Source organism: Scyliorhinus canicula, chromosome 2 (assembly GCF_902713615.1).
Source record: "Scyliorhinus canicula chromosome 2, sScyCan1.1, whole genome shotgun sequence".
In the NCBI taxonomy this organism is placed as follows: domain Eukaryota; kingdom Metazoa; phylum Chordata; class Chondrichthyes; order Carcharhiniformes; family Scyliorhinidae; genus Scyliorhinus; species Scyliorhinus canicula.
Window position 1 is genome coordinate 134521398 of NC_052147.1, and position 13712 is coordinate 134535109.

General features: G+C 49.1%; 1 protein-coding gene across 1 annotated transcript in view; it reads right to left on the reverse strand.

The window, feature by feature from the left end:
* LOC119958521 (receptor tyrosine-protein kinase erbB-4-like) overlaps positions 1–13712 on the reverse strand; it is a 1233387-nt gene that overhangs the window by 23957 nt on the left and 1195718 nt on the right. The window contains exon 27 of the mRNA XM_038787050.1: positions 6839–6919. Within this exon, the coding sequence (XP_038642978.1) occupies positions 6839–6919 (81 nt within the window). The remainder of the gene's footprint in view (positions 1–6838; positions 6920–13712) is intronic.

Genomic DNA, 13712 nt, shown 5'->3' on the forward strand with positions numbered 1-13712 from the left:
ACATTGTGCAAAATCACAAGCATCAAAGTCTTCCCCAGTCCAAAATGCACAATGAATATAATGATGTAACACTTGATTAAAATGGGGCTGTGTACAGCAGCTGTTTTATGGAGCTGGAAGGATCAGCATTGGCAGGGCTGGTGATAAGTGGAGGCAGGTGGGTATAATGTGGTTGGCCGCCCCTTGGTGGAAACAGCCAGAGCCTCTCAGGTTATTGCTGTTGTGATCATTCTCAGCTGATGGAAATTACGCCAAATTCCTTCTCAATTGATGGAATCGCTTCCTCTCATTTTTACATTTTAAACTTAATGAGGACGAAATTGGCCCGGCTACACATACAAACAATTAAATTGAATACCAAATGAGTTTTTAGTTTCTTTCTTCAGATCCTGGGTCGCTGACAAGGACAGCATTCATTGCCCATCTCTAATTGCCCTTGAGAAGGTGATGGTGAGTCACCCTCTTGAACTGCTGCAGCTCAAGCGGTACAGGTACATCCACTGTGCTGTTGAGGGTTGGGGGGTGGTGGAGGGGGGGGGGGAAGGTAGTTCTAGGGTTTTGACCAAGCGATAGTGAAAGAACAACGATATATTTCCCAGACACGATGGTGAATGATTTAGAGGGGAATTTGTGGGTGGTGTTAGGTGAATGGTGGAAGATATAGGGGGATGTCAGAGGTAGGTTCTTTACCCAGAGAGTAGTGGGGGCATGGAATGCACTGACTGTGGAAGTAGTTGAGTTGGAAACATTAGGGATCTTCAAGCGGCGATTGGATAGGTACATGGATTATGGTACAATGATGGGGTGTAGATTAATTTGTTTTTAATCTTGGACAAAGGTTCGGCACAACATCGTGGGCTGAGGGGCCTGATCTGTGCTGTATTTTTCTATGTTCTATCTGCTGCCCTGTCCTTCTTGGTGGTAGAGGTCACAGGTTTGGAAGATGCTGTTGAAGGAGGTTTGGGCAGTCAATACCTCAGCCCATTTTACACCTCCTGACACAGTGGTGGTAAATGGAATGCATCAGAAATAGAGTGAAAGTTGGGATGCAAATGGAAAATGCTGGAAAACTTCAGGAGGCCGAGCAGCATCTGTGGAGAGAGAAAGAGATATTTTGTGTGGAATACGTCTCCTCTTCAGACTCTTCTGAAGAAGTCACATTCGACATGAAACATTGTGCAAGATTCTTTGGCTTCTCCTCAGTGTAGGCAGCACGGTGGCATAGTGGTTAGCACTGCTGCCTCACAGTGCCAGGGATCCAGGTTCAATTCCGGCCTTAGATGACTGTCTGTGTGGAGTTTACACTTTCTCCCCGTGCCTGTGTGGATTTCCTCTGGGGGCTCCGGTTTTTGCCCTCAGTGCAAAGAAATGCAGGTTAGGTGGATTGGCCATGCTAAATTGCCCCTTAGTGTCAAGGTGGGGTGGGGTTATGGGGTTGCAGTGATAGGGTGTAGAAGTGGGCCTAGGTGGGGTGCTCTTTCAGAGTGTTGGTGAGGACTTGATGAGCCGAATAGCCTCCTTCTGCACTGTAGGAATTCTATGGTTCTATTATTTAACACCCTTTAACAAAAACCCTTGAATTCCACATATAAATGTAACAATTATATAATAATCGCTTATTGTCACAAGTAGGCTTCAATTAAGGTACTGTGAAAAGCCCCTAGTTCTAAACTCTAGGCAATACAATCCTAGTTTGCGTAATCACTTTTCATAACCCTTGACGTCCAGGGGGCATTATCCTCCAAAGCCAGTATGCGTTGCCGAAGGGATGACGCCCAAACTGCTCAGTGCCCCTGACGCGATCTAAATACAATGCCCTGTTTAGAGCACATCTGGGGCACAGTGAGAGTATTGTCAGAATAGATGGGGGATGAAAAACAAAGTGATATATTTTGTGAGGAAGAATGAGGGTCAACAATATAAACCAAAAGGTACAGGGTAAAAGGGGTGCATGAACAGAGAGGCCTGTGAACAAAGCATTGAAGATAGAAAGACAGATAAAGAAAGTTGTTAAAAAGGCATACGGAATCCTGGTTTTATAAATACAGGTATGAAGTACAGAAACAAGGAAGTTGGGTGAATCTTTGTACAACATTGGATTGGATTGGATTTGTTTATTGTCATGTGTACCGAGGTATAGTGAAAAGTATTTTTCTGCGAGCTGCTCAGCAGATAATTAAGTATATGAAAAGAAAACGAAATAAAAGAAAATACATAATAGGGAAACACAAGGTACACAATGTAACTACATAAACACCGGCAACAGGTGAAGCATACAGGGTGTTAATCCAATCAGTCCATAAGAGGGTTGTTTAGGAGTCTGGTAACAGCGGAGAAGAAGCTGTTTTTGAGTCTGTTCGTGCGTGTTCTCAGACTTCTGTATCTCCTGCCCAACGGAAGAAGTTGGAAGAGTGAGTAAGCCGGGTGGGTGGGGTCTTTGATTATGCTGCCCGCTTTCCCCAGGCAGCGGGAGGTGTAGATGGAGTCAATGGATGGGAAGCAGGTTTGTGTGATGGACTGGGGTGTGTTCACGACTCTCTGAAGTTTATTGCGGTCTTGGGCCGTGCAGTTGCGATACCAGGCTGTGACAGCCAGATAGGATGCTTTCTGTGGTGCATCTGTAAAAGTTGGTAAGAGTTAATGTGGACAAGCCAAATTTCCTTAGTTTCCTCAGGAGGTATAGTGCTTTCTTGGTGGTAACGTTGACGTGGGTGGACCACGACAGATTTTTGGAGATTTTTGGAGGGTACCCCTAGGAATTTGAAGCTGCTAATCATCTGCATCTTGGCCCCGTTGATGCTGACAGAGGGGTTTACACTACTTTGGATATTGTGTACAGTTCTGGGCACTGCACTTCAGGAAGGATCTGTAGGCTTTAGAGAGAGTACAGGAAAGATCCACAAGAATGGTTCCAGGGATGCAGAACTTCAGTTATGTGGATAAAGTGCAGAAACCATGGTTTGTAAAGGGTTAACAAGCGCATATTAAGCATGTGCAAAAGGGGCTATATCACAGTGATGTCATTCACTGAGAGAAGATGTCTGGGTAGCAGCTCAGAAGACAGCTCCAGATACATGTTAGTCTTATTGAACCTTTGTGAATAGCCAACATACAAATAAATGTTTTGGGAGAAAGACCATTGCTTCCAGTGAGATAATGTCTCGAATAAGAGGCTAATGAATCCCAAAGCAAACCCATGACAACATATTCTCCTTCGAGATTCGATAGAGCCGTTCACAATAATGTGAGAAAGACTGTTCCTATTGGCAGATTCCATCTCAGTTTAGCACCTCATCAACAGCCACCCCCCAACCTGAAGGAGGACACCAGTCACCAGTCATCAGTCAGACTTGGCCCACTGGGGCCAAGCACACACACAAGCTCATGTCAGGAAAGAGTTAGGGCGGGATTCTCCGACTTCCCAGCCGCGTATTTCCTTGCAATGGGGTAGAGCATGTCTTTTACTGGCGGTGGGATTTTCTGCTCCCACCGCTGTCAATGGGAATTCCCATGGAAACCACCCTATGCTGCCGGGAAACCCAAAGGGGGGTGCGCTGCCGGCGGGACCTGAGATTCCTGGTGCCAGCAAACGGCTGGAGAATTCCAGCCAATGCCTTTGAAACAAATCAGATCCTAAGAAGTCCTGACAGGGTGGACGTGGAGAGGATGTTTCTTCTTGTGGTGGAATCTAGGATTGGGATCACTGTTTAAAAATAAGGGGTCGCCTCCGTTTAAAACGGAGATGAGGCAAAAATATTTCTCAGCGGGACATGTCTTTGGAACTCTCTTCCTGAAAACGCAGTGGAAGCAGAATCTTTGCATATTTTTAAGGCAAAGATGGGTGGGGGTTGCAGGCTTGTGGTTCCGATTACATCAGCCATGATCTTATTAAATAGTAGAACAGGCTGGAGGGGCTGATAGGCGTCAATGTTCTCAAAAGGTGGGGGAGGGGTAAAAGTTGGCAGAGAACAGGAAATTATTCAGCCAATTGGAAGTGAATGAGACTGGGAAGTGTTTTAAAGAGAATTTTTAAAAAAAAATTATATAGTGCCTTTCAGATCTTAGGGACAGCCCAAAGTTCTTCACGGCCAACTAAGACCTTTTGAAGTCCAGTTACTGTTATGCTGCAGAAATGTAATCCTTTTAAATTCTCTTTGCCTTTCAAGCACATATTAACCTGATTAGGTAGTACAATGCCGACAATATCGTGTGCTGGGTACAGAAATATTTCTGCAGCTGATGCCATTTTGAAACATTCATCACAAGCAACACTCAACATGAATGCCTGAAAGAAAAAGGCCCTTCTGGTGATGGAAGTTATATTTCAGCAAGAGTGTACAGAACACATCAGTAACCATGTCAGTGCCTCACTGAGACTTCAGATGCACTTCCACTAGCTGTCGTACATGGACTGGTGTCACTGCCCGGGAGAAAAGATCTACTTTTAGCGGTCATATTCTCTTCGTGAACCAACGGATTGGACAGTTGTTTGGCATCCACCTCTGAAAAGCTGTCATTCAGTCAGACTTTATTTCTATGGATCATTAATTGACACATCTAGACTATTTAATTTGGAGGTCCATCTAGTGAGGATGAAAACCACCCTGACATCTGCTCTATGCTTGCTTCCTGAAGCGTTACAAATACACAGCGAGTTAAAGCTTCAAGCCTGCTGATTATCAACCTGAATTCTCTCCTTGTCTCTCTGTATGGTCCCAGCATTGTCACTTTGGGTCACGTCCCTGTGTCATTACCTTTTCAGCTGGTTACAGGATTCAGACTGCATGGACCCTTCAGCAATAGTTTTCAAACACGCGGCATTGCTCTGTTGTTCCAAAACAGAATCTGAGGTGGCAATAGTTTGCCATTAAATATGATGATCGGCAATTGGTTGCTCCTCTCCATGCCAAGCACATTGGCCTCTCACATCATGGCCCAACAACAATGGCTGCCTTATCATAATTCAGGCTTGAAAAGTGAACTCTTTGCCAATGCGTTTGAATTATTTGTGAAATCCAAAACTCCAATCTTGAGTGCAAGGGCAGGGTATGATTGGTGGATGCCCGGTGAGGTACAGTGGACGGCAAGTGGAAAGCAGGAAGTGTGATTTCTTTGACTTTCTTTGGGTTTTAACTCCTGCCAGTGTGAAACCTCTTTGTATAAAATTTAGGAAAGGGACATAATAAATTGGGCATTTAATGTAATATTAACTGTTATCGAAATGTTGATCTATAATAATGTGATTGCATGTGATCCTAACCTAGATTAGTGTTTCAGCTTCCCCTCCATGCTCTGCCCTCCAACTGCAACATTCGCCCCACTCCTCCTTCGCTGCAGCCTTTCCCAGAGCCTTCCGCAACCGACACACAGCCCTGACCTCTGGGAGGTGGGGGAGGGGGGTGGGGGTGGGGGGGGCAGTCATTGTTGTGTCTGTGTGTAGGATTGAATAGTCTGAAATTGATGACAGCTCTGGATCCGTGTTACATAGTCCTACCGGCCTGACATGTGACTGGATTTCTGCACGTGCGTGGGCCAGTGTGCATCTGCAGCCATGTATTGGCCGCCACCTTGCCTGGACCTGTTGCATTGGCAGGATATAATGTCTTATTTTTCGGGAGTTTAATTTTATATTCCTTCTGTAGGACTAACTTTCCTCCACACTTCATAAAGAGTGACAAGGTCCTTGGACCGCCTCCAGTACATCAGGCCTACAATCTATGCCCACTGACCCCTGGGACAACTAAAGAACCCATCTCCTTTGAATTAACAGACCTCATCATTTCAAAATAGCAATCCTCTAACACCATTAGGAGTTCCGTCTCTCTGCTGTTCTTTTTCTTCACTTTAATCACTTTCTGAAACTCTGAACTGACCTTACATTCAAAGCACTTGGTCTCAAGATTTTCAAGCATGTTTTCAGAGACAATAGGTTGACCCCGACAGACAGCAACGCAGTTTCTTATCTCACATTTCTGCCGGGTTTCAATTGGCAGTTGACACCTCTGTCATTTAATTCTTTTTCCGCATAAGTGACACAAGCTGAAGTGACTAAGCATCCCATTATTTCCTGATTTGATTGCATTTACTGGAGTGGCGCCCAATCTGATAATGCCTCAGCTTTTAAATTCACATTCTTATGTTCAAATCCCTCCACGGCCTGTGCCCACCTGAGCTCTGTAACTTCCTCCAGCCCTATGGGCCTTGAAGAACCCTGTGCTCCTCCAATTCTAACCTGTTCTGCATCCGTTTCCCCAGCGTTGATTGTGGTGCCTTCACCGGCCTTGGCTCCAAACTCCGGAATGCCCCCCTCCCAAACCTTTCAGCCTTTCTACTTTTTCTCTCCACCTTGAAGACACTCTTTCAAGCTATTTCTTTGCCAAACAATTTGTCACCTGCCCTAATCTCCTATGTGGCTGCTAAAGTGCCTTGGAATGTTTTACTATGTTAACAGAGCTATATAAATGCATGTTGCTCTGATTTTTGTTGTCATCAGGTGCCTGATATGTCCTGCCTGATGCCTGTCATTGGTGAGCAGATCGTGGAGTAGTATCAGCAAGGAGCAGCTCTTCCTGCTTTTGATATTTTGGGCCAGCTATATGGGCTGAATTGTCCTATTCCGGTCCCGTATGCTCTTTGTTGACATGTCCTGTATCACTCTCCTTGTGGGGTCTGTCAAGGCAAGTCGCTTCCCAGAATCTTCACAACTATCACAGTAATACCAAAATGAGCACAAATGTCCTTTAAAGGTTCGAAGCAGGAGAAACAATCAATTCTTCACAGTTTTATGATCTGGAAATATTTCAAAATGTTGGACTTTGTTGAAAGGTTTTTCTTTTACCTTTGCTGATTCTGTGAGCACATCTTTGGAATGACGGGCACAGGCTGAACTGGAGCAGTGGACAAACGCAACATGGGGACACTGTTAATTTAAACAGAGGGTTCTTTGAATATCATCGCCAAGGGTAAAAGTGATTAACTAAAGAAATTGACAGAGTGAACACTGAGCTTAATCCTAGTACCGCCAAGACGCAGAGCAAACCAGCCCCTCTCTGAACTGTAGCCTATTGTGAGAACGTATGCCTCTTTATCTCACAATGAGGTTGTGGTAGTCACCACTGTTGTATTATATTGTATTGCATGTACGTCATATGAGGTGTATTACGGTAAGGCCCTGTAGTACAGGTACAGGGGTAGATCCCTGCCTGCTGGCTCCGCCCAGTAGGCGGAGTATAAATGTGTGGGCTCTCCGAGCTGCAGCCATTTCGGGAGCAGCTGTAGGAGGCTACACACCACTGCGTAATAAAGCCTCGATTACACTATACTCTTGTCTTGTCGTAATTGATAGTGCATCAATTTGTTAAGCAGAGAATTTAAAACGATGGATCTCTGCATCAAGCCTGATCGCCTGCAGCTGCACCCTCAAGCAGACAACGCCAAGTCGGCCTTCGCACATTGGCTAGCTTGCTTTGAAGCCTACATCGGATCTGCGACGGAACCACCCTCAGGGGCTCAGAAGCTCCAGATCCTTGACACGCGGCTGAGCTCCGACACCTTTCCCCTCATCCGGGACGTGCCTACCTACGCTGAGGCCATGGCGCAACTGAAAGAGAACTACGCTCAGCAGACCAACAAACTCTATGCCAGACACCTCCTCTCCACGCGGCATCAACTCCCCGGAGAGTCTGTGGAAGATTTCTGGCGTGCCCTGCACATCCTGGTGAGAGACAGCGATTTCCAGGCCGTTTCGGCTGTTGAACATTGGGAACATTTAATTTGAGATGCGTTCATCACTGGCATCCGGTCCGCATACATCCGCCAGCACCTCTTTGAAGGGGCTACCCTCGACCTCGCGGCGACCAAGAAGCTAGCGATTTCACTGAAGGTCGCCTCCCGCAATGTTCAGGCATATGCCCCCGATCGTTCGGCCCACCCCTCCTGTGCATTGTGGACCCCGCTAGCGAACACCCCATCGTGGACCCCACCAGTGGCCGCCCCCAGCCAACCCCTGGCCTGCGCCGTGCGGCAGCCAACCAACCCCGGGGTACCCAAGCGCTCCTTCTGCGGACAGACAAAACACCCCGGCAGCGCTGCCCGGCGTGGATTGTGCTCTGCAAGGCCTGCGGGAAGAAAGGACATTTCACTGCTGTGTGCAGGTCCGCACCATCGTTGCTATTATCCCTCCACCCCCCCACGTGCGTTCCCTGGGCGCTGCCATCTTCCTCGCCTCAGACTACATGCGGCCAGTGGGCGCCGCCATCTTGCTCGCCTCACAACACGTGCGGCCCGTGGGTGCCGCCATCTTGCCTCCCTCATGACACATGCGGCCCGTGGGTGCTGCCATCTTTAATGCCGCCCGCCACGGCGCCGTCATCTTCCCGCCTCAGGACCCCTGCTCGTCGGGCATCTCATCTGGCCGATCATCGCCTGCAACCGCCGCTGATCAGCCGCGTCTCGCCTCCATCATGATCGACCAGTCCCGACCACACAACCCGCGACCGCGTCGATGACAGTACAGGTCGACGGCCAGGAGACATCCTGACTTCTGGACTCCGGGAGTACTGAGAGCTTCATCCACCCCGATATGGTAAGGCGCAGCTCCCTCACGGTACACCCCATTAACCAAAAGATCACCGTGGCGATCCGGGGGTACTGTACTGTACCGCCACCCTCACCATCCAGTGCGTAGAGTTCAGCAACTTCCGGCTCTACGTCCTCCCCAACCTCTGTGTTGCCCTGCTACTCGGCCTGGACTTCCAATGCAACCTCCAGAGCCTAACCCTGAAATTTGGGGGGCCCCTACCACCCCTCAGTGTCTGCGGCCTCATGATCCATAAGGTCGACCCGCCTTCCCTATTTGCAAACCTCACCTCGGATTGCAAACCCGTCGCCACCAGGAGCAGACGGTACAGCACCCAGGACAGGACCTTCATCAGGTCTGAGGTCCAGTGGCTGTTGCGGGAACGTATTTTCGAGGCCAGCAACAGCCCCTGGAGAGCCCAAGTGGGAGTTGTGAAAACTGGGGAGAAAAACAGGATGGTCGTTGGCTACAGTCAGACCATCAATCGGTACACTCAGCTCGAGGCGTACCCCCTCCCACGCATATCTGATATGGTCAATCAGATTGCACAGTACCGGGTCTTCTCGACAGTGGACCAGGATCCATTCTCCTCCACAAGGACATGCAACTCCACAAGGCGGACCCGTTGGTTGAGAGGGTACAGCTTCTTCACGCAAACCCGCTATACGCCTATGTAGCGTACCCCGACGGCCACCAAGACACAGTCTCTCTCAGGGACCTGGCACCAGCTGGGTCCCCACGCACACACCCTCCTCTGCCCCGGTGCCAACCTCCCTCCCCCCAGCGCACCCCACCACAGCCCCCACTCCAGGATGATCCATCCTCCCGTTGGTCTCACCCGGGGATGAAGATGAGGTCGACACGCTCCCGGAGTCACCGACGACCGAACCGACGCCTGAATAACCACTGAGACTGCGGCACTCGCAAGGACGGATCAAGGCACCGATCGTCTGAATTTATGAACTGTTCCTAAAATGTTAAATGCCTACATGTAAATAGCATTTCACAACCCCCGCCGGACTCTTTTTTTAACAGGGGGTGAATGTGATCGTCACCATGTTGTATTGTATTGTATGTACCGCATATGAGGTGTATTACGGTAAGGCCCTGTAGTACAGGTACCGGGGTAGATCTCTGCCTGCTGGCTCCGGCCAGTAGGCGGAGTATAAATGTGTGGGCTCTCCGAGCTGCAGCCATTTCAGCAGCTGCTGCTGAAGGCTACACATCTCTGGGTAATAAAGCCTCGATTACACTCTACTCTTGGCTCGTCGTAATTGATAATGCATCAGAGGTTTTAAAGTGTTCCCTTCAAGCAGCCATGCTGTATTCAGAATGGAAACAACACTGCAAGTACATTGAAGTTGTTCAGTGATCTTTGAACAAAGGAGAAAGAACAATACAGGACAGGAACAGTCCCTTTGGCCCTCCAAGCCTGTAATGGTCATGATACCAACCTTGCCCAAAACCCTCAGCATTTCTTTGTGCCGTATCCCTCTACACCCATCCTATCCATATATTTGTCAAGATGCCTTTTGAACAGCGTTAATGTATCTGCTTCCATAACCTCCACTGGCAACGCGTTCCAGGCACTCACCACCCTCTGCGTAAAAAACCTGCCTCGCACATCTCCTCTAAACTTTTCCGCACTGACCTTTAGCCTGTGCCACCTGGTGACTGACCTCTCCATCCTGGGAAAGAGTGCCTGCCCATCCACTCTATCCATGCACCTCATAATCTTGTAGACCTCTATTAGGTTGTCCCTCAACTTCCATCTTTCTAGTAGCCTACATCATTGACGTTCAAGAATATTTCAGCAATTCAACGAAAAGTTTAATTTGGCCAGTGACTGAGCAGCACTTTGGATGGTAATCACTTTGTAAAGTGACTGCACCCTATTATTCACTCCACTATCCCGTCAATCCATTGTCCAAATACTCCACTCTGTAGTTGCCCCATTGTCCAGTTACTCCTCAGTCCAATCACCTCACTGTCCAATTATTCCATTGTCCAGTGACTCCACTGTCTCACGGCCCCAAGGTTGTGCTGCCCCACACACCAATGACCTCTTTTGTGTGCTTTTCCTCATCTCACTGCCCTACCATCTCTACATTGTGACCCCCATTGTCCTGTCACCCCATCACCTAATGTTGCCTAATCATTCCATGATCCAAAAGCCGAGCTGTCCTATCATGCAACTATGCCACCACTACCCAGGGGTGTCACTCTCTCGTGGCCACATTCTTGCATGGGCATTGCTTCATCCTCTTGGGAGATTGCTATTAACACTACGAAGATGCAAGGCAATGTTTTAAAAGTTCCTCGGTCATTGCCACACTGGGTGGAATTTAATGTCCACCTCGAGCTGAGCCTGATAGTGGGGGTATTTAATCAGTGAGTAGGGACCCTGTTTCCTAGCTTCCCTGCCCCAATTAAGTTTCCTGCCCATGCTGCCAATTAATGCCCTTGCCCATTAAGGGCCTTATACCACCACCAACCACCACTGGTATTCGCCCAGCGCGGGCAGAGGGACTCACCATGCAGGAAGTCTTAAAAGTAAACCCTGTTGGGGGTACTTCTCTTTTCCAGGGCAGAGGAGTGGACACTCAGTGCCGGCCCGAAGGACTAGGCATCAGGGAGAGAGGGGGCCCTAAGAGATGCCAAACCCCTCCACTGTGACTCTCTGATTGACTGAGGCTCTTGGTTGGGGGCAGAATTTCCGACCCCAGGGGATTTGATCCCTGGGAAGGCCCACTGCTGCCCAATTAAGTACCGAATTAGCAGTTAGGTCGTTGGGCCTTTCTGAAAAGAGATGTGGCAGGGCTGTCCAGCTGAAGGCCGAGATTCCCATTACCTCCATTAAATACCACCCTCTGGGATTTCCTGTGGTGGTGATGTGCTGAGCGGTCGCTCAAAAAGCAGCTCTCCGTTGGTAACTTCAATTTAGCCTCTTTTAACCTGCAAATTAGATATTAAAATGTCACCCCCCCCCCCCCCCCCCCCCCCGCCCAACCTAAACTAACAACCATCTGAGGGAATGCCCTCAAACCAGTCATGGAGATGGAAAAATAGAAAGAGCAAAAGTCGTGGGAGGAAGATCCAGCCCTCAGAGGGAATAGAGCAGAGCATGGTGGGATTGCCAATGCGAGTCAGAATGCCAACGTGAACGCTAGTCCACCCGCCAACGGAGCAGTTGATGGAGCTTCTTTTACCAGAGCTCCAAAAACACAGGGACCCCATTAAGGAGGACCTCATGTTTGCGATAAGATCAGTCATGGAAATTGCTTTGGCCCCTTTCAAAGAAGCGCTGAAAGAACGGAGCAGAGACTGGTGACCCAGGAGGCAATATTGTGAGACCCGAAGAAAGCGGCGGGAGAAAGCAGAGGTATACAGATGCGAGATGGGAGGCAGGGGTGGGGGGGGAACTAGATGGGTTGAAGGCAGATGGAGCTGCTCCCAAAGCCGGGAGCCACCACATTGGTGAGAAAGCTGGTGTACGGAAGTAAGAGGATGGGGTCCATGGTGCAGTTCCTAAAAGTGAGGGAGCGCCTTTTAGAAGGGGGGGTGCAAAACAATGAACCCGGAGGAAGGGGGGGGGGGGCAAAGGGTAAAGGGGGCAGGTAAGTTGAGTGCAGGAATGAGAGAAGAGGGAATGGTAAGGGTAGAGGGGCTTGGGGGGCGGGTCAGGGATTAGGTAGGGGAAGTCCTGAGGGAGTTTGGAGACTTCTCAAGTCACAAACTCAAACTGAGCAAGAGTGAAATCTTCCCTGTGAACCTGCAGGGTGGAATCAGAGCTGGAGAAGTTGCCATTCAAGCTGGCCCAAACCAAATTCCGGTATCTGGGGATCTAAATAGCCCACAACTGGACACGATCCACAAGTGGAACCTATCAAATCTGGTGGAGGCAGGGAGAGTACAGACAATCAAGATGAACATGTTGCTTAGATTCCTCTTCCTGTTCAGATCCCTTCGATCTTCATCCCCAAGGCCTTCTTCAGCAAAGTAAACAAATTAATCATGGCGCTTGTGTGGGCAGGGGAAGACCCCAAGAATCCGCAAGAGCGTCCTTACAAAGAAGGAGTAATATGGTGGGCCTGGCCCATCTGAACCTCCTATTCTACCCCTGGACAACTAATGCAGAAAGAGTATGGGGGTGAATCGATGAGCTGGGAGTGGAACAGGTAAGATGGAAGGAGAACTCCTGCATGAGAACATCCTGCTGAGCATTGGCCATGGCCCCACATCCATTTCCCCCAGACAGGTACTCAAGAAGCCCAGTGGTAATGGCCATGCTGAGGTCATGGAATCAACTTGATAGGCCAAAGGGCCTCTTCTGCAGTGTAATATTTTGCGAACGCAGACACCACTTCAATCTGGTTGCAATGTCCACCATGGCTTCCATCTACAAAAACCATAGATTCACCCGTAGCCTTTAAAAGGTGGAGACAGGACGGAAGGAGTACTGATGATAGGGGACATCTATGTAGATGGCAGAGTAGCATCCCTGGGGGAACTAACGGACAAACTACCGCTCCCAAAAGGAAACAAGCTCTGGTATATGCAAATAAGGAACTCCCCCGGCTGCCAGGACACTCCCGACTGGACAGACTTCTAACCTCAGGCAAACTAGGGGACGGTAACTGTGCTGACATGTACGATAACTGCTGGAGGAGGTACAGTCAGCGCTAGATGACAAAAGTGGGAGGAAGAGCTCGGCATAGAGATAGGGGAAGGATTCTGGATTGCATAGGGCGAACACAACCTCCTTATGTACAGGGCTGAGCCTAACACAGCTAAAGGTAATGCACTTGACCAGAACACGCATGAGCAGGTTATTCCCAGAGGTGGAGGACAAACATGAACGGTGCCAGGGAGGCACGGGCAATCACATCCACGTATTCTGGTCCAGTCCCAGACTTGTTGGGCACTGGACCACCTTTTTTGACGCTATGTCCAAAGTTGTGGGGGTGAGGGCAGAGCCGTGCCCACTAGCGGAAGTCTTCGGGGTATCGGAACAGCCAGAACTCTTTACGGGGGGAGGGGTGGACGCACTAGCCTTTGCCTCCCTGATTGCCCGCTGGAGACTCCTGCTTGGCTGGCGATCAGCAGCACCACTCAAGGCCGCGACTGGCTGTCC